The 20,669-nt window shown below is 42.9% G+C and overlaps 1 protein-coding gene and 1 pseudogene across 2 annotated transcripts in view; both read left to right on the top strand.

Moving 5' to 3' along the window:
- LOC144698352 (uncharacterized) overlaps positions 1 to 20,669 on the top strand; it is a 674,481-nt pseudogene that overhangs the window by 529,655 nt on the left and 124,157 nt on the right. The gene's annotated exons all lie outside the window — the stretch shown is intronic.
- LOC144698334 (uncharacterized) lies at positions 11,226 to 14,520 on the top strand. The gene is made up of 2 exons (XM_078570292.1): positions 11,226 to 11,436; positions 13,583 to 14,520. The coding sequence occupies exon 2, from the start codon at positions 13,692 to 13,694 to the stop codon at positions 14,391 to 14,393; it is 702 nt and encodes a 233-aa protein (XP_078426418.1). The 5' UTR covers positions 11,226 to 11,436; positions 13,583 to 13,691; the 3' UTR covers positions 14,394 to 14,520.

Genomic DNA, 20,669 nt, shown 5'->3' on the forward strand with positions numbered 1-20,669 from the left:
AATCCCAGTGGCACACCATTCATTACATCCCACCAACCTGAAAAACACCCATTTATGCCAACTCTCTGCTTCCTGTTAGTGAGCCAATCTTCTACCCATGCCAATATGTTATCCCCTACACCATGAGCTTTTATTTTCCAGAAGAACCTTTGATGTGGAACCTTATCAAATGCCTTCTGGAAATCTAAGTGCAGCACATCCAGCGATTCCCCTTTATCCACAGCACATGTGACTCCTTAAAAGCACTCCAATAAATTGGTTAAACATGATTTCCCTTACACAAAACCATATTGACTCTGCCTGATTACCTTTAATTTTTCTTCATGCTCTGCCACAATGTCTTTAATAATAGCTTCTAACATTTTGCCTACAACAGACATTAAGCTAACTGGTTTGTAATTTCCTGCCTTCTGTCTCCCTCCCTTTTTGAATAAAGGAGTTGCATTTGCTAATTTCCAATCTAATGAAACCTCCCTGAGTCTAGGGAATTTTAATAAATTAAAACGAATGCATCAACTACGTCAGTAGCCACTTCTTTTAAGACCCTAGGATGAAGTCCATCAGGAACCGGGGACTTGTCAGCCCACAGCTTCAACAATTTCCTCAGTACTACTTCACTGGTGATTGTAATTTTCTTGAGTTCCTGCCTCCCTTCCAGGTCCTGATTTACAGCTATTTTTTGGGATGTTACTTTGATCCTATTTTCTGAAGACCAATGTTAATACCTGTTTAATTCATCTGCCAGCTCCTTATTTTCCATTATTAATTTGCAGACTCACTTTCTATAGGACCAATGTTCACTTTCATAACTCTTTTCATTTTTCAATGTCTATAGAACTTCTTTTCTTATCTTACAAACTGCCTTTATCTTTCTAGCTGGCTTTCACTGATACTCTAATTTTTCCATCGTTATTAATCCCTTCATCATCCTTTGCAGTTTTAAAATATTCTCACCAATCTTCTGACTTGCCATCCATCTTTGCGCAATTATATGATTTTCCTTTAAGTTTGATATTATCTTTAACTTTCTGAGTTAACTACACATGAGGGTCGTCCCCTTGAAATTTTTCTCTCTTGTTTGAATGTATCTATTTATTCTGTGTATTCTGAAATATCCCCTCAAATGTTTGCCACTGCATCTCCATTGGCCCATCCCCTTACCTAATTTGCAAGTTCACTTTTGCTAGCGCTATTGGAAAAACTTACCAGGTCAGGCAGTATCCGTGGAGAGTGAAATGAAGAGTTAATGTTTCAGGATGTGCAGAATGAATTACGGGGAATAAAGACGGTGCAAAATCTGATGGGCAATATAAGCTCAGAAGTGGAAGAGAAATGGACTATAGCACAGGAAAAACAATTCCTGACTATGAAAGAAACTGTGGGAAGATAAAGCTGGGAAGCCAGCAGCACATGGTCAGGGGATGGGCATCGGTGGACACCTCATTGAGACAGTCGGAAGGAGTAACAGTAAAATCCTAAACAGAGCTAAACTACACGCAGTATTAGAGACAGAGGAAGTTAGACAATGGTAGAGAGGTGATCAGGGAGGGCAGAGGTGAAACAGAGCAATGGATGAACATGGGTTCAGATCCACAGGAAAGGACTCACACCAGCCCCAGAGCAATGGAACCTCTCACAGAAACAGAGCACAGAACTAAAATCTCGAAATTGTAGATGAATGGTATTTTGAAATACTCACCTCTGAAACAATTTCACCATTTTTAAATTTAAACTCTCCTGCTGGATTCTGCAGCTGGAAAGATATCATAAGTACTGGAGTCAGAGAAAAATCTCCCAGCTGAGGAAATACCTGGAGAGCGGGATGATGTCACAGTGTAATTGTCAATGTGTGATGATGTCACAGTGTAATTGTCGATGTGTGATGATGTCACAGACACAGAACATCTGGGTCTGTGCAAACCAGTGATCACCACACATTATGAAGGATGTGAGGTTCCTGAGGTTTATATGAGCCAGTTAAAGGCGGTTTCCATAAACTAAACGTAAAAAGATGCTGGGACACAGTTTAAAGATTTTGGGCAAGATCTACTGGAGAGATATGAGGAAGAAATTTTACACAATGAGTGCTAATGACCTAGAACTTATTGCTTACACTCAGAGGCCGATAATATCCAGATCCTGATGAATCGAGTAATTCTATCAGGCTTTGAGGTGATGTTTGGTTTGAATTTCCCATCTGTAAAACCTCATCTTCTAACATCCTATAAATGGAGTACTCAAAATCCATTCCTGTCAGTCTAGGGAAGAAATTGAGAAAAAGAAACATTTCTCTTGGTTTGAGTTTGCTGTGTGTAAATCCTCCCCTTCTAACCCCCTGTAAAAGGAGTTTCCAAAAACCATCCCTGTGAGTCCAGGATAGAAATTCGCAACAAAAACGAAAATACCTGGAAAAACTCAGCAGGTCTGGCAGCATCTGCGGAGAGGAACACAGTTAACGTTTAACCTTCAACTGTTGAAGGGTCATTCGGACTCGAAACGTTAACTGTGTTCCTCTCCGCAGATGCTGCCAGACCTGCTGAGTTTTTCCAGGCATTTTCGTTTTTGTTTTGGATTTCCAGCATCCGCAGTTTTTTGCTTTTATTATAGAAATGCGCAACATTCTCTCCTCCTGCTATCTGGACCATGATGGCCGCGCATGCGCACCACTGCACATTGCCCCCTATAAAGATGGCGGCCGTTAACCCCGGGACTGGCGAAGGGAGAAATCCAGGATTTTTCGGCCTGTTCTCTGCAAACAAAAGACCGGTACCTTGTTATTTGGGGTCTGCGGCCTGCACTGTATCTTTATGAAGCCTCCCTACCCAGTCCGCTGGCTCCATTCCTCCTCACACACCCACTAACTCTGTTAGTTTGCTCCACTCGACAATCTCATACCCGCTCTGAGCAGCTTCAGTCACAGGCCAGCATTGCGCATGTTCGTGAAACAGATCGGAATGCGCATGCTCCAAAGACTAGTCGATGAGCGCATCCGTAGCGAGCTCTAGTGAGGATAGGGCACATTCTAAGCCGCAGCGAATGCTGGGTGGCCTCTCCGCCATTGAACGTCGATATATAGAATCAAAATCTCTGTCCTCTGATCAGAATACGATGGGGCCATAAGGCCAACATATAAAATTGTTGAGTGAACTGATGCAGCGACCAAATTGCACTGACATCCACAACAATTCTCTCCTGGATGTAACTAGTAACAACAGAACAAACTCTTACAGTTAGACTTGGCCTCACTAAAGTCTCAGCACATGGGGTGAACTGATGATATTTCTTCAATATACATGGAATATTGAAACCGTGTCTTGCCAGTAGCAATGCTTCAATTGTGAATCAAATCCTTTGAACCTTTAAAGCTGGTGTGTTAACTGGTGGGCTAACTGAATAAATCCTTTCACATGCATGAAGTATCTGAATGGTCTCTCACCACTGAGACTGTGTTGCCGTCTCAGTAAATGAGTTTATAGGGTGAATCCCTTTCCATTTCCAGCTGGTGAACAATATGTTAACATTGTGAGTTTACCTATACAGTTTCAGCTCAGACATGTATCTTGGAGTCTACTGGTCATGGATTCCACATTCTTAACACAAATCATTTAAAGAAAATAAAAATACTGCAGATGCCGGCTATAGGAAATGAAACAGAAAATGCTGGAATTTTCAGAAGATCTGATAGCGTCTGTGGAGAGAGAAACATTGTTTTTATTTCAGGTCTGCAACATTTCATCAGGACTGTGCTGCATCTGAACTATTAATTATGGCTCTCAATCGAAAGATGCTGCCAGATGTGGTCAGGGAACTCAAGAAGAAAAAGGAAGTCCCTTTTCAGGAATCGAATCCGAGGAGAATGAATGGTGAACTGTCCAACTGAACAAGGCACCTTTCCCTTCTTTAAGATGCTGGAACATTGACTCTAGTGTTATCAGTGAAATTAACTGACCTGAGACATTGAAAGGATTCTCGTTACTCCACATCAGGAATTCAAACCTAATATCGGCTTCAGGACAATCAGAATACTTGGTAACAGACAAGACACTGAAACGCTCAAAGGGAGACGGCACTGTGTGTAGGAGAGCTGGTTCCCGGTGACATGGATGTGTCTGCAGTGGGTAGGATCAGACTGTTTCCATGTATCCACAATGAATGTCCCCCTTTCAGTTAACAGCCGAACGTGCTGACCAATTGTGCCACAGAGACTAATGAAAGCATCATCGGCAATTCCTAACTTTAGCAAACTGCCTTCAGAATTAATTATCAGTTAAATGAAATAAAAACCATTCAATCATTTCTGCGTTTCTTATTTCTGTTCGTTTGCAAACATTCACTAAATTTGCAATATGAAATTGAACAATAATTGGCCAAGTTGGTGACATCCTTGTTTTCGGGGTGTTTGCCTCTCCTTTGCCCTCTGTCACTCTTGGTGTATGTGTTTGTGTGTGTTCCTCTGTCTATGTCAATGTGGTTCAGTTCCCCGAGGGGTTGAACACATTTTTCCCATCACATACTTTATTCACATTAGTTGTGCAGTTTCGTATCAAAATGTCACAAATAAAAATATCAGGATGGAAGATGCAGGAGGAGTTTGCAATGTTTGGAAGGAGGTGCAGCAAAAAAGTGGAAGATTCAGCGAGAAGTTTTCTTCCACTTTAACACGAGAGTTGGAACCAGATCTGGGAGATATTTGTGCTGCTGTAAACAGTAAAAGCTCCACTATTATCTCTATATTTTGCCTTGCACCATCATCCCGACAGTTGGTGCTATGCAACCTAACACAACCCTTTCCTTATTCCATATCTTCACCTCTGTATTTGGTCTTGACGGATGATATTTCTGGCACCGATGCCATACTCCACTGATTCTGGCAGAGCTTTTATGCGTTTTGAGGTTTTAATCAGCTAAATTTTAGCAATTTGCACGAGGGCAGTAAATTACCATTCCCTGACTGGGAATCGAACCCAGGCCATGGTGGTGAATGCGCTGATTCCTGACCACTAGACCACCAGGGTTACAACCTAGCCTGATGCCTGTATCTTCTACTTTCATTTCAGGCCTCTTTCATCAGAGGCACGTTTCTCCCACAAAATGACATGTTTATGTAAAACACAAACAACATTCATTGTCACAGTTCAGGGTGACATTGGGTCCTTAAGCGACAAAAGAAAGAAAAGAAATTGCAACCTCTCCTGTTACCCAATGATTTCCAACAGTAATGATTGTTTTCTGAGGATCAATTTCAAATATAATTTAACAAATGATCAACCATGTACCATTGTACATTCCAAATCTATCAAGTTATTAGATTCAAATAAACCCATTAATTATTCTCGCTTCCTCAGCTCTCCAGTGAGAGACAGGGAAAAGCAGCAATATCCGGGCCCGCACTCACCTGCTGCCAGTTTAAAAGTACGTTTGCTTTGCTGAGTGTTTATTCTGTGAAATGATGAAGAGAGAACATAACGTGGTTGTAGGATACTGCGTTCAGTTAATGTTCCAAAGTAAACAGGAACAATTCAACTACTTGAAAATGTTTCTGCCCCGGATTCCAACCAGGGCACCTATTATTGTGCAAGGCGAATGTGATAACCACTACACCACAGAAACACAGCAGGAGACAGTACCCAATACCCCTGATTACAATGCAGTCCTGCAGTAGCACTTTGGGTCTTTGTTTTGAAGAAATGGAATTCGGCTGTTCTCATTAGGAATGCTGGGGACAGACTGATCAACAATGTCAGCATCAAATGGCACAACATGTTGGAAAATCATTCGATCATCCCATCATATCTATCCAAACCCGGGGGCGCGACGGTAAGAGCACTGAATCCTAACCACTAAACAGACCTGTGCCAGCTTCTGTTGTGAAGAGGAACCAATTAGTCTCAATTTACTTCTCTCTTTTCATAAACATGATGTTTATCCACTTCAGGTAGTTGTCCAATTCACTTTCAAAGAAGCAGTTTCTGCAGAATCCATGCACAGTTTGCCTTAATTAAAATAATTTCTCTGACCCCATGACATAATGAGTTGGACTTAGGTTCCTGATACTGGTTTTGTTATAATTATTACTTATTTACACAATTGATTTCATATTGAATTTATAAAATACGTTTATTCTGATTCAGCATGTCCTTATTCTTTCTGAGTTTATATCGACATTCTCAATACGTTTCCTCTTTAACCTGCCAACCGAGTCTGTTACAGAACAGGGATAAAAACAAACATACCTGGAAAAACTCAGCAGGTCTGGCAGCATCTGCGGAGAGGAACACAGTTAACGTTTCGAGTCCGTATGACTCTTTATCAGAACTCAGGGTTAAATAATTGTTTCAGATTGTCCCTCTTCATAGAACAGGGATAAATGATTGTTACAGATATCCAAAGGTCCGGTTTGATCACATGCTTAAACAGATAGTTTAACTGGTTTAAAATAATTTAGATCTGGGAATGGAATGTCATACAGGATAACTATTTATCTTGGAAACAGGAAAGCGAGTCACTGTGCAATACAAATCCAATGGTGCTCATTTTGAGATTTGGTGAATGCTAGCAGATGTACAGGAATGAGGGAACATGGAAGTCAGGCAGAAAAAACACACGGGAGAGTTTGGAAGGTTTTTGACTTCGTTTGATCAATAATTTATTCTGGAGGCACCAAAAGGTAAGAAAAGGAAGCAGCGCAGTCGGCAGGATTTAAACATACGTGGGAAGTTTCCCAATGGGTTTCGAATCCAACCTTAACCACTCGGCCACAGCAATGAGCCTTCAACGAGTATTAATGTTGTTCATATAAAATCTTGGGATAGCTACAGCAGAGGAAGAGGACATTCGGCCCGATTGATTCCAGATCACCCTGAAAATTATACTGCCTTGTTCTTCCGACCAAAATAAAACACTGCAAACGTCAGTGCCCGGAAAACCAACCCTGACGTATTTGCTCAGGTGAGGAACCAGCTGAAGCTTTCAATATTGATTTTCTTAACTCTGAGTTTCCAAATGGGAATTGGACAATGGCTTGAAAGCGAAAAAAAAACAGGGTTAAGAAGAAAGAGAAGGAAATTGAGATTAATTAGAAAGCTCTTTGTACAAAACTGACATAGACACGATGTGTGGAAGGTCCTCTTACTGCGCTGTGCCATTTGATGATGACATTGTTGATCAGTCTGTCTCCAGCATTCCTAATGAGAACAGCCGAATTCCATTTCTTCAAAACAAAGACCCAAAGTGCTGCTGCATGACGTCACCGTTTAACATTCCAGACAGCTCCACTGGGATCTTTACAGCGCAGGGTTTATAGAGGCGAGTGGGGGTCATAGACACTTCACATGTGATAGTGCAGCAGTTTAAAACCTGGCAAGAGCATTGTCCAAGCGTGTTTATTTAAGTGTGAGTGGAAGAGCAATCATTTACCTTTGTTGTAAATATAAACATCCTGCTGACTAAGGTTTTTACCTTTTGTTATTTTAACCAAATTAATTTTAATTTCAATAGAAGAAAACACATCCAAATACACACGTATTTTCTGATTTCCATTCAACAAAAACTGTGCCAAGTTAGTGACATCCTTGCTTTCTGCGCCCCTGTCTCCCCTTAGGCCTCTGTCACTATCGATGCATATCTCTGTGTGTATGCCTCTGTGATTATCAATGTGGTTCAGTTCCCTGAGGGGTGAAAGCGTTTTTAAAATCACAAATTTTATTTACATTAGTTGTGCAACTTCATGGTCAAAAGTTGCAGAGAGAAGCAGCAGCGTAAAAGGTAAAAGAGGAGATTGGGCCTTTCTATGTGTGCCTTACAACAATTTATATTTATAAAGCACGTTTAACGTAATGAAACTTCACAAGGCGTTCCCCAAGATCATTATATAACAAAGTGTGACACCGAGCCACATATCCGGTCAGATAATTAAAAGCTTGGTCAAAGGGGGAGACTTTAAGTACTGTCTTAAAGGAGGAAAGTATCGATTTCATGTTCCAGCTAACAGCAATAGTTCTTCTCATTGGTGAAGAAGTCACCTGTGTTCAACCTAAACAGACCATTTGGTCGGAGCAAGTTGTCTCTGGTGGAAAAGATCTGAGATGAAAAAATAACATGTCAACAGCAGCCTCCATAAGTCAAATTTCAAGCCTTATTGGTAGTTTCCCTCGTGGCACAGTGGCTATGATTCGGTACTTTCATTGGACCAACAGCATTTAGGTTGGAGGGTTTTGGAAATTGAAAGTTGCACATGAGCAGCTTGTGGGACTATTTCTCCTCACTGTCAATTTCATGTTCCAGCTCACAGCAACCGTTGTTTTCATTGGCTGAAGAAGTCGTTTTTTGCTGAACCTAAAGCTCAACTGAAATGGAAAAAAGGGCAAAAGCTGTAGATAAGCCAAACCGAAAGTGCGTTGGACAGCTTGTATGGTGGTCTAGTGGTTAGGATTGAACGCTCTTCGACATTCCCAATCAGGGAATCAAGATTTATTGATCTTGTGAAGTTGTTAAAACGATTTCTTGGAAACATTTAACAGCCCCACCGGAATCAGTGGAGTGAGGGTTGAAGCATTGCCTCAGCTGCAAATCTTACACTTGAGAACAAATACAGTGAAAAGCTTTAGAAAGTTGGCGTGATTTTATTTGTGACTCTCTCACTCGGGTATTCTGTAAATGCTACTCGGAGGTTTAGTAATCGGGATATAATCCACCTGCGTTTCCCTGAGCCTGTGCTCGGTGTATGGGGAGGTTTGGCCCGGGTTGCTTTTCTGCTTTTCCCTGTCTCACTCACTGTGGAGCTGAGGAAGAGAGATTAATTGATGGCTTTCTTTGAATCCAATAATTTCCTAGATTTCTAATGTATTCGATGAAGGCATTTAGTAGATTCAAATCTTTTCTCATTATATGTGTTTGTGTGTTTGCTTTTTGTGTGGGAGTTCACTGGATAACAGTAGATCTGGTACCATTTTGGGGATATTATTTTGCAGCCCAAGTACCCGGTGACAATGCGGAACTGTGTGATAATGAATACAGATGGAGGGAAAACAGTAACAACTTCGCCTCTGGATGGTCTTGAATCACCAACCTTTCGATAAACAGGCAAACACGTTGACCAATTGCGCCACAGAGACTTATGAAAGATCAGCCTACAAGGTATCCCAACCAGGGTGAAGGTGAGTCAAATCTTCAGGTTGCCGCTACCCAGATGACTATCACTCTCTATCTGTTTTATTCTTTCAAAATAAAGGGTGGGGCACTCATTGTGGATACATGGAAACAGTCTGATCCCACCCACTGCTGACACATCCATGTCAACGGGAACCAGCTCTCCTACAACCGGTGCCGTCTCCCTTAAAGCCTTCCCGTGTATTGCGTGTTACCAAATTCTGATTGTCCCGAAGCTGATATTAGGTTTGAATTCCTGATGTGCAGTAACGAGAATCCTTTCAATGTCTCAGATCAGTTAATTTCACTGATAACATCAGAGTCAATGTTCCAACGTCTTAAAGAAGGGAAAGATGCCTTGACCGTCTCTGGTCAGTCGGGCATTTCATCCTTCATTTTCCTCTGATTCCATTCCTCAAAGTGATTTTCTTTTTCTTCTTCAGTTCCCTGACTACACCTGGCAGCATATTTGGATTGAGAGGCAAAATTAACAGTTCGGATGCAGTGCAGTTCTGATGAAAGGTTACAGTCCTGAAATGAAAAGTATGTTTATCTCTCCACAGACGCTACCAGATTTGCTGAGAATTCCAGTATTTTCTGTTTTTATTTGAGATAGCCAGCATCTGCAGTATTTTGCCTTGCTTTAACTCCTTAGTGAAACATATAAGATCCTGAGGGGACTTGACAGGATTAATGTGGAGAGGATGTTGCCTCTTGTGGGAGAATTTAGAACTAGGGATTGCTGTTTAAAAATAAAGGGTCACCGATTTAAAATGGAGCTGAAGCAAAGTTTTTTTTCTCTCTCAGAGGGCCGTGAGGCTTTGGAACTCCCTTCCTGAAAACATTGTGGAAGCAAAGTCTTTGAATATTTTTAAAACGGAGCTGGATATATTCTTGGTAAGCAAGGGGGTGATAGATTATCGGGGGTAGGCACGATACAGATTTCGGGTTACTTTCAGATCAGCCATGGTCTTATTTAATGGCGGAGCAGGCTTGAGGGGCCGGATGGCCTCCTCCTGCTCCTTGTTGTTATGGAAGAACCTATTACCAATAGATTTCGAGATCCATCTCTGAGCTGAAAACATATAGGTAAACTCAAACTGTAAACAGACCATTCACCAGCTGGAAATGGAAAGGGATTCACTCATCATCTCTTTTATCAACACAGAAACACAGTCTCACTGGTGCGAGGCCATTCAGATACTTCATGAGTGCAAAGGGCTTTATTCAGTTTGCCCACATGTTAACACTCCAACTTGAAACGTTCAAAGAGTTTGATCCACAGTCAGGGCATTGCTACTAGCAAGAGGCATTTAATGTTCCATGTTTGGGAGCGAAAAAAAGGCCCCAGCTCACCCCAACTGCTGGGACTCCACTGAGTTGAGGTCTAGCTGTCGGGCTTTGTTCTGCTGTTCATTATATCCAGGAGAGAATTATGGTGGAGACCAGACCAATTTGGTCACTGCATCGATTGATTCAAGAATTTTATATCTTGCCCCCTTGGCATCGTATTCTGCTTACAGGGCATATGTTATTGTTGCACATTATCACCTTTGAATGACGGGATGGTCACCCAGCATTCGCTGCGGGGCAGAATGTGCCCTATCCGCATTAAAGCAGCTCTTACACATGCGCATTGCGGTGTATGTGTGTGTGTGTGTGTGTGTGTGTGTGTTTAGAGCATGCGCATTGCGTCAGCTTCATGAGCATGCGCAGTGCTGGTCTGTGACTGAAACTGCTCAGAGTAGGGGAAAGAATGTCGAGTGGAGCAAACTAACAGAGTTAGTGGGTGTGTGAGGAGGAATGGAACCAGCGGAGTGGGCAGGGAGGCTTCATGAAGATACAGTGCAAGCCGCAGACCCCAAATAACAAGGTTCCGGTCTTGTGTTTGCAGAAAATGGGCCGAAGAAGTCTGGATTTCTCCCTTCGCCAGGCAAGGGGTAACGGCCGCCATCTTTATAGGGGGCAATGTGCAGCAGGGCGCATGCGCGATCATCCTGGTTCAGGTAGCAGGAGGAGACAATGTTGTGAATTTCTATCCTGGACTGACAGGGATGGATTTTGGAAACTCCTTTTACAGGGGATTAGAAGGGGAGGATTTACACACAGCAAACTCAAACCAAGAGAATCCTTTCAGAATTTCTGTCCTGGACTGACAGTGATGGATCATGTGAACTCTATTTACAGGATGTTAGAAGAGGAGGGAAACGAGAAACTCAAACCAAACAACACATCAACATCTGAAAGTCACTTGATTCCTCAGCACCTTAATATCACCAGCCTTTGAATGTAAGCATTGAGTTCCAGGTCACTACCAGTCACCGGGTAAAAAATCTCTTCCTCACATCCTGCTTGTGGATCTTGCCTAAAATCTTAAATCTCTATCCCTTAATCCTTTCATGATCAGCTAATGGGAAAAGATTTTATTTAACTACCCCATACATACCTTTCATAATCTTGTACACTTCTATCAAATCTCCCCTCAATCTCCTTTACACCAAGGGGGAAAACCCCAGTTTCTCGAACCTAACCTAACAATTAAAATCCCCCACCCCTAAAACTATTCTGGCAAATCTACTCTGCACTCCCTCAAGGACCCTCACATCCTTCATATTGTGTGGTGATCACTGGTTTGCACAGACCCAGATGTGTGTGACATCATCACACATCGACAATGACACGGTAACATCATCCCGCTCCCCGGGTATTTCCTCAACTGGGAAATTTTTCTCTGACTCCAGTGCTTCTGATATCTTTCCCGTTGCAGGCTCCAGCAGGAGAGTTAAAAGTTGGAATGAGTGAAATAGTTTCAGTGGTTAATATTTTTGAATATTCATCTACAATTGAGACCTTTAGCGTTGTGCTCTGTTATCTGAGAGATTTCAATGGCTCTGGGGCTGGTGTGACTCCTTTACTGTGGATCTGAATCCATGTCCACCTATTGCTCTGTTTTACCTGTGCCCTTCCTGATCACCTCTCTGCCATTGTCTAACTTATCCTGCCTCTACTACCGGGTGTGTTTTAACTATGTTTAGTATTCTACTGTAACTTCTGCCAACTCTGTCTAAATGAGGTTTCCACTGCTGCCCACTCCCTCAGCATGTGCTGCTGGCTTCCCAGCTTTATCTTCCCATAGTATCTTTCAGAGTCAGGAATTGTTTTTCCTGTGCTTCAGTCAATTTCTCTTCCGTTCTGAGCTTATATTGACCATCACATACTGCCCACCCTGAAACATTAATTAATTAATTCTGTTGTGTGATAGAACGCTCTAAGATGTTTCATAGGAGTGTTAGAAAGCAATATCTGACACCAAGCCACATGAAGAGATATCAGGGCAGATGAACAAAGGTCTACTAAAAGAGGTAGGTTTTAAGGAGTATCTTAAAGGAGGAAAGAGAAGTGGAGAGGTTTAGGGGGGAAATTCCAGAGCTTGTGGCCTTGGCAGCTGAAGGGGGAGACACCAAAGGTGGAGCAGTTAAAATCAGGAATGCTGATGAGGTCGGAATTAGAGAAGTGTAGATACCTTGGAGGATTGTGAGCCTGGAGGAGATTACAGAGATAGGGAAGGAAAGACCTTGCACAAGTTTAAACTAAGGATGAGAAATTTAAAATCTAGGTTCTCCTTAACCCAGAGCCTTTGTAAGTCAGTGAGTTCAGGGGTGATGGGTTAACAAGGCTTGGTGCGAGTAAGCAGAGTTCTGGATTACAGGGGTGCTGAATGTGGGAGGCCGGCCAGGTGTTGAGTCTAGAGGGAACAAAGGAATGGATGACAGGCTTAACAATTACATAAAGGGATTTGGGGACAATGTGGGGAAAAAGACATTGATCGGATTGAACGGTGGAGCAGGTTTGATGGGCTGAATGGCCTACTCCTATGAACAGTCTAGTTCAGTCTCAGTTCCCAGGGAGAGGGATGGAGTCGGTGTCTAGGGAGTGAAGGTTTTAGCTGGGACTGAAGACAATGGCTTCAGTCTTCCCAGTAATTAAATGGAGGAACTTTCTGCTCATTTAGTACTGGATGTCAGACAAGTCAGGACGGTGTGTGACTTGCAGGGGAACTTGGTGGTGATGGTGTGTCACATATATCTACCCTGGTCCTTCCAGGGGGTGGAGGTTGATGTTTCTGGAAACTTTGTCAAAGTTTTTGTTGTGTTGTAGGTATCCCTTCACCCCCTGCCCCTCCCACCTCTCTCCCTCTCCTCCCTTGTGGGCCAGAGTCTTGTGTAGGCCCAGACTGGGTGGCAGGTTCCCTTCCCTGAAGGACATTAGTGAACCAGTTGGGTTTTGATGACAATCCAGCAGTTTTCATGGTCACTTTTTCCTCGTGCTGGCCCCACAAATTCCCAGATTCATTCAGCTCAATTTCACAACCTGCCTTTGTGTTTTTGTGGGTTCTCTCTCACTCCCTTTTTTCTGTTTTAAATCAATTTCACAGGGTATTAGAAGGGGAGGATTTATAGTCAGGAAACTGAAACCAAACATCACTTCAGAATTTGATGGAGTCGGCCATTCTATTGTAACCTGAATATCATTGGATTTTGAACATGGAAGGAAAAAACACCATTCTCCGTGGGGAGAAACCGTACACGTGTTCTGTGTGTGGACGAGGCTTCAGCCGATCATCTGACCTGTCAAAACATAAATACAGTCACAACGGGGAGAAACCGTGGAAATGTGGGGACTGTGGGAAGGGATTCAATTACCCTTCCCTGCTGGAAATTCATCGGCGCAGTCACACTGGAGAGAGGCCATTCTCCTGCTCCGAGTGTTGGAAGGGATTCACTCGGTTGTCCCACCTGTTGACTCACAAGCGAGTTCACACTGGGGAGAGACCTTTCGCCTGCTCTGAGTGTGGGAAGGGATTTACGGATTCATCCAACCTGCTGACACACCAGCGAGTTCACACTGAGGAGAGACCTTTTAAATGTCCAGACTGTGGGAAGTGCTACATAAGTTCTGGGAATCTGATGTCCCATCAACGTGTTCACACTGACGAGAGACTGTTCAGGTGCTCTCAGTGCGGGACTGGGTTCAGGTGGTCATCCCATCTCACTGAACACCAGCGCAATCACACTGGGGAGAGGCCATTCACCTGCTCAGAATGTGGGAAGAAATTCACTCTGATATCCCACCTGCTGACACACCAGCGAGTTCACACTGGGGAGAGACCATTCACCTGCTCTGAGTGTGGGAAGAGATTCACTCAGTTATCCCACCTGCTGAGACACCAGCGGGTTCACAAGTAACTACAGTGATTGGATGTTGTTGTGAAATTCCATCCAGGACAAACCATGTTCATTTGGGGCTGTTTCTGCTGATGTTAATAAACTACAGCCCAGTTAAATAAAAGTCAAATAAATCAGCTTTGTGTTCAACTCACCGTGTGTCAAGTCTTTTTAATATCTCTAACACAAGTTAGTTCCTTTGGAAGGGCTCTCCCTCTCCCCTGTCTCCTCCACCCTCACCTCCAACAATAAGTGTGAGGAGTTCATGGAGCTTCTTTGTCACTAAGATTGGGACAATCCGATCATCTGCCTCTGCTGCTTCCCTCCCTTCCACTATCCCACCGGGACAAACTGTCTCTAAAGTTTCCTCTTGTCTGAGCCCTGAACCCACAGCTTTCTCCAGTTTCTCTCCCATCTCCCCTCATTCTTCCTAAGCAAAAGATAGAGACCTATTCCTATAATATTCAATGCATTTCTGAAGGTTTTATAAGGCTATTAGACAATGATTTCTTACAGATCTCCCCACCTTGAAAAGGGAAAATCCTTATTGACTTCTCACACCTGATTTCTGACTAACCTCACTATTTCTAAGCTCTGAGCTTGTTTTCCTAATTTCTTGATGACAAACCGTAGATAACATACTAAAGCTACTAGAATGATCAGAATCAGCAACACAAACCATTGAGCTGCCACCAAGAATAAATGTCAAAACTTTTCGACTAAAATGTGATAACTATCGACTGAGATTCATCCTCCCCACCTGCCGATCATCTCACACAATTCTAAATTATAGACATGTTGTAAATACATCTGGTTCAAACAAAAGTTCATGCACAGACTTTAAAGATTCTCCATCTCTCTGTACACCCGCCTCCACCTTGTGGATATTTTGTAAATCCAGATTCTATTTCCCTCTTCACTTAAACTTTACTCCCTCTGATAGATACGAGTGTGTTTAATTCAATGCTGATTGTTTTATAGTTAGTTTCACTATAGAGTGTGTGTTAATGTCTTGATGATTTAAAATGTCTCATTCAATTTTCCACAATAATCACTTCATGTTCTGTTGTCAAGTAGCTTAGCATGTCTGGGACCTGTTCTTCAGTGCAGGGTCACCATGCACTTCCACATGTTAATTACACCACATGTAAGATATCACATCTGCACACACGCTGTATGCCAATACCAAGCTGCATGTGCGAACCTATGCAAGTTGCTCTTGGTCTTTCAGGTGATCTTATCAAAATATCAATGGGGCGTCTGTCTTTGCTGATCTACCCCTGCCTGGTTCTGATGCCTTGGATAGTGGCCAGACTATCAAATTCAGTTTCTTTTAAATACAGAGGCAAGGACACAAACATCACCAAGAGAAATCTGTTTACTGGTCTCATCTACACTTCCCTAACTTTCACTAGAATGTACATGTATATCAATTTGAACTATTCTATTGAATTATACCCAAGTGAATTATTCCATTTCCCAATTGGTGGTGTGATTTTCTCTATCTTTTATTCTAAATATGTCATTCCATGAATTACCATTCGATCTCATTCAGGAGCACTCGAGGAACTTTACTGTCCTATTTAATACTCTCATATTAGGGTGTTTGTAGATCAGAGACAGAAGTACATGTACTTGCAATCAGATTGTAGATCACTCCCATTTCTCCCATTCTCAGACACTTTGTCTTGAATGATAACAAATGGGATGAAGTCAAATCTCTAAAAAGCAAAGCCTTTTGTTTAAGTTGTCACCAGGCTGTCAGTGGAAAGGGTTAACTTCTCAGCTTGTTAGCAAAGGGGCTGAAGAAACATTCTCAAATGTGCACACTTGTGTCAACTTTATGTAACTTCATTTTCAGATCAAGGATGAACCAAACCCCATTTCAATCTTTGTTTTTCCAATTCTCTTGATATTTTTCTCAGCTTTTCCAAAATGTTATTTTCTTCTTTCTTCAGGCACCTTTCCAAATGACTGTAATAATAATGAAGAAAAGTAAAACTGAAAGTTCACTTTCACAGGCAAAAGGAGCTTCAACCTTCTGAGACTGAAAAGAGTTAAAGAGGGTGGAGTTTCCCACAGCTTGTGAGCTCCGGAACAGAACCTCAAGGCTGAAGCTTATCTTTAGGGAATCCAACTTTTCGATGCCTTTTACAATTGTACAAGTTCATTGTGATTCATACTTAAAGGTTTACTTTCACTCAGTAATTATAACCTTTCACTTTTCTCAGCACAGAAGCTGGCAGCATTTTAGATTCAATCCCAATTGTACATTTCTCTTGTAGCTGGCGTATGGAGAAGATCATGTCCACTGTAGATCTGCCAGCACAAGAAACCGCACTGTGCTTCTGGATACACTCGGTCTGCAAGTAGATGGAGTCTTTTAAGCCTGACCCTAGTGAAGGACGTCCCTGTGATGCTGAGGAGTGAGATGTCCCTGTAGTTGTTGCAATCTCCTCTGTCACCTTTCTTTTTGTATATTGTGATCATTCTTCAATCACACACGTGTCCTGTCGAATGGATCCTACCTTCCAATAGAGAAGGAGGAGGTCATGAAGGTGTGACAGTAGATGGGACTTTCTGGGCTTGAGCAGTTCAGCTGGAATTCCATCCTTGCCGGGTGTCTTTCTGCTTGCTAAAAAATCAATGGCCTTTTCGAGCTCAAGTGGTGAGGGTTCCTCATCCAATTCAACCATGACAGGAAGCTGCAAGAGAGAGTCAAACAGAGACTGGGAGATGTCCTTCTCACAGGAGTACAGCTCACAGCAGTTTCAACCCAGTGGGACATCTGTTTTCTTCTGTGGGTGAGAACTTCAACATCCATTTGGTGATGGTCGGACCAAGCGCCCTCCTGATCCCATCATACACAGCACGTAGATTTCCATTGTCACAGGCAGTTTGGATTTCATGATCTGGGCTGAACCAGTGTTTATTTACACAGTCTCTCCCTGTTTTTTACACGACTGTCTCAGCTACTTGCAAGTTACACAGTGTTCTAGCTGTTGGGTTTATGTTGTAATCAGGTAGGCTTTGCTTTTTGCTTCAATGACAGATTCATCTCTGCTGAGTAGGTCTCAAGCCAGTCTTTGTTGTGGGTTCCACTTTTCCCAAATGCTGTTGCTGCTGTGTCAGAAATGATTGAACTCAGCGACTTCCAAGATTCAGCAATATCAGTGTTGACTGATGAAGCTTTTACTGATGTGCCTGTAAAATATTTTACTGTTTTATGTTCCTTGATAAATTAATTTCATCATGGAGGTGTCTCTGTGTGGAATGTACAAGTCAGTAAGAATTGTCAGCAAGGATTAATCAGTACTCTCTAATTGGAGATGTTAATCAATGGAACCTGTCAGACACTGAATTGTAGACTTTGCTCCAAAGATTAATTTAGGATTGAAGTAAAAATTCATAATTTTATTGTAATCGAGTTCCTGTTGAGAGTTCTGAAATTAAGAGGAAAGTTCACAGATGGTGCTTTTAAAAAGGGACACTGCAGCTCAGATAATCAGTGACAGATCCAGAAAATTAAACTCCAGCCAGTTATAGGGGTGTTAATATCAGCAGAATCAAAGCTAATACTATCTGACTATCAGTCCTGGATGTGACTAACAGCAGCAGAAATAGCAAAATCCAATCCCTGCAATCACTTGTGAATTCGCTGGTGTGACAGCAGGTTGGCTGACTGAGTGAATCCCTTCCCACACACAGTGCAGGTGAATGGCCTCTCTCCAGTGTGAACTCGCTTGTGTACTTTAAGATTAGATAAAGACCTGAACCTCTTTCCACAGGAAGTGCAGCTGAATGGCTTCTCTCCAGAGTGAACTTGTTGGTGTGACTTAAGGCTGGCTGACTGAGTGAATCCCTTCGCACACACAGAGCAGGTGAATGGCTTCTCCCCAGTGTGAATTCGCTGGTGTGACTGAAGGCTGGCTGACTGAGTGAATCCCTTTGCACACACAGAGCAGGTGAATGGTTTCTCCCCAGTGTGAACTCGCTGGTGTGCAGTGAGGTCAGAGGAATGCCTGAACCTCTTTCCGCAGGAATTGCAGCTGAACGGCCTCTCCTCAGTGTGAATTTGCTGGTGTTTTAGTAGGTTGGAGGACACAGTGAATCCCTTTCCACACACGGAGCAGGTGAATGGCCTCTCCCCAGTGTGAAATCGCTGGTGTCCACTCAGGTGGGATGAAGACCTGAACCTCTTACCACAGTAAGTTCAACTGAAGGGCCTCTCCCCAGTGTGACCTCACTGATGTGTCAGCAGAGTGGATGACTGAGTAAATCCCTTGCCACACACGGAGCAGGTAAATGGCTTCTCTCCAGTTTGAATACGTCGATGGCTTCTCAGCAGAGATGGATAATTGAATCCTTTCCCACAGTCCCCACATTTCCACGGTTTCACCATGGTGCTGGCCCCAATGTGAGTGTGTCAATGAATTTCCAGCTGGGATGGATAACTGAATAGCTTCACACCATTCTCACATTTTCTCATCCACACACTCAACACGTGTACAGTTTCTCCCCACTGTGAATGGTGCGATGATTTTAACTGGTTAAAGCTCTTTCCGCAGTGAGTTCACTGGAACACTCTCACTCGGGTGTGTGTGTCTCAGTGCTTTTCCAGTCACACTGATGTTTGAAATTTTTTCCCACAGAAAGAACAGTCAAACATTTCTCCTTCCAAATTCAAAGGTCGATTATATTCAGTTCCTGATGAATCGAGTGACTCAATCAGATGTTGATGTGATGTTTGGTTTGCGAATCCAATCTACAAATCTTAATATTTGATGATGTTTGGCATCTGAAAATCCTTCCCTCCTAAGGCCCTGTAAAAGGAGTTAACAAAAGTCATCACTGTCAGTCCAGCATGGAAATTAATAATTGACAATTCCGCTTGCTAGGGAATATTTCTTCCTCTCGTCTCCCCTCCCCCACCCCAAGCTGTAAATCACAGTCCCAAACACACGCTCCTTCCTGTGGTGAGAAATCCAGACCCATCATGCAATCTCCACCATTTCTTTCCTCTCCCAGTTTTCTATCCCTCTCTGCTCTGGCTGGGTTCAGTTCTACAGCCCTGCTGTAAAAGGAATTTAAAATCCACTACTGTAAGTCCAAGATTAGAAACTGAGAAGCGAAAAACATTTCCCTTGGTTTGAGTTTGCTGTGTGTAAATTCTCCCCTTCTAACCCGCTGTAACAGGAGTTTCCAAAATCCATCCCTGTCAGTCCAGGATAAAAAGGTCACAATATTCTCTCCTCCTGCTACCTGAACCAGGATGGCCGCGCATGCGCCTTACTGCATAATTGTCCCTATAAAGATGGCGGCCGTTAACCCGGGCCTGGCGAAGGGAGAAATCCAGGATTTTTCGGCCCGTTTTCTGCAAACACAAGCCCGGTACCTTGTTATTTGGGGTCTGCGGCCTGCACTGTGTCTTTATGAAGCCTCCCCGCCCACACCGCTGGCTCCATTCCTCCTCACACACCCACTAACTCTGTTACTTTGCTCCACTTGACATTCTCTCCCCGCGCTCTGAGCTGCTTCAGTCACAGACCAGCATTGCGCATGCTCATGAAACAGACCGTAATGCGCATGTGCAGGGAGCTGTTGTTTTGAGGATAGGGCACATTCTTCTCCCCTTTGAATGCTGGGTCGTCCCGCCGCCATTGAAAGCCCTTTTCTTTTGCACAGCAAATTATGGTTTGTGATCCGATGACGACTGGATGCCAGAGTCAAGATATAACATTATTTATCGATTGATATAACAAACAAAGTGCATGGGTCCTCTGCTATAGTTCTGTCCTGGGTGTAAATAGCAGAACAATCCTCTACAGTTCGGTGTGAACTCCCTGGAGTCTCAGTCGGCGGTGCGAACAAAATTTTTCTTCCCATAAATAGAACTTTTAAACTCAGTTTTTGTTAGTAAAAGACAAATATATGAACGTACGAACAAGGAGTAGGGGTATATGCCCCCTTGAGCCTGTTCTACCTTTTAATAAGATCATGGCTGATCTGACAGTCACCTCAAATCTGCATCCCTCCTCCCGCCAATAACCTATCACCCCCTTGCTCATCAAGAATCTATCCACCTCTGCCTTAAAAATATTCAAAGATTCTGCTTCCACCACACTTTCAGGAAGAGAGTTCCAAAGAATCACGATCCTCTGAGAGAAAAAAATTCACCTCTTCTCCATTTTAAAGAGGTGATCTCTTATTTTTCAACAGTCAGAGAATGACCAGATTTTAGCTCGGGGCCAGTGGAAAGTTCAGTTAATATGATTATCAAGCAGTGATGAAGTGAAT

The sequence above is a fragment of the Cetorhinus maximus genome, chromosome 23, assembly GCF_964194155.1.
Source record: "Cetorhinus maximus chromosome 23, sCetMax3.hap1.1, whole genome shotgun sequence".
Taxonomy (NCBI): Eukaryota; Metazoa; Chordata; class Chondrichthyes; order Lamniformes; family Cetorhinidae; genus Cetorhinus; species Cetorhinus maximus.

Excerpts from the sequence above, each read along its gene's own strand:
- LOC144698334 (XM_078570292.1), top strand. The coding sequence starts at position 13,692 with ATGGAAGGAAAAAACACCATTCTCCGTGGGGAGAAACCGTACACGTGT.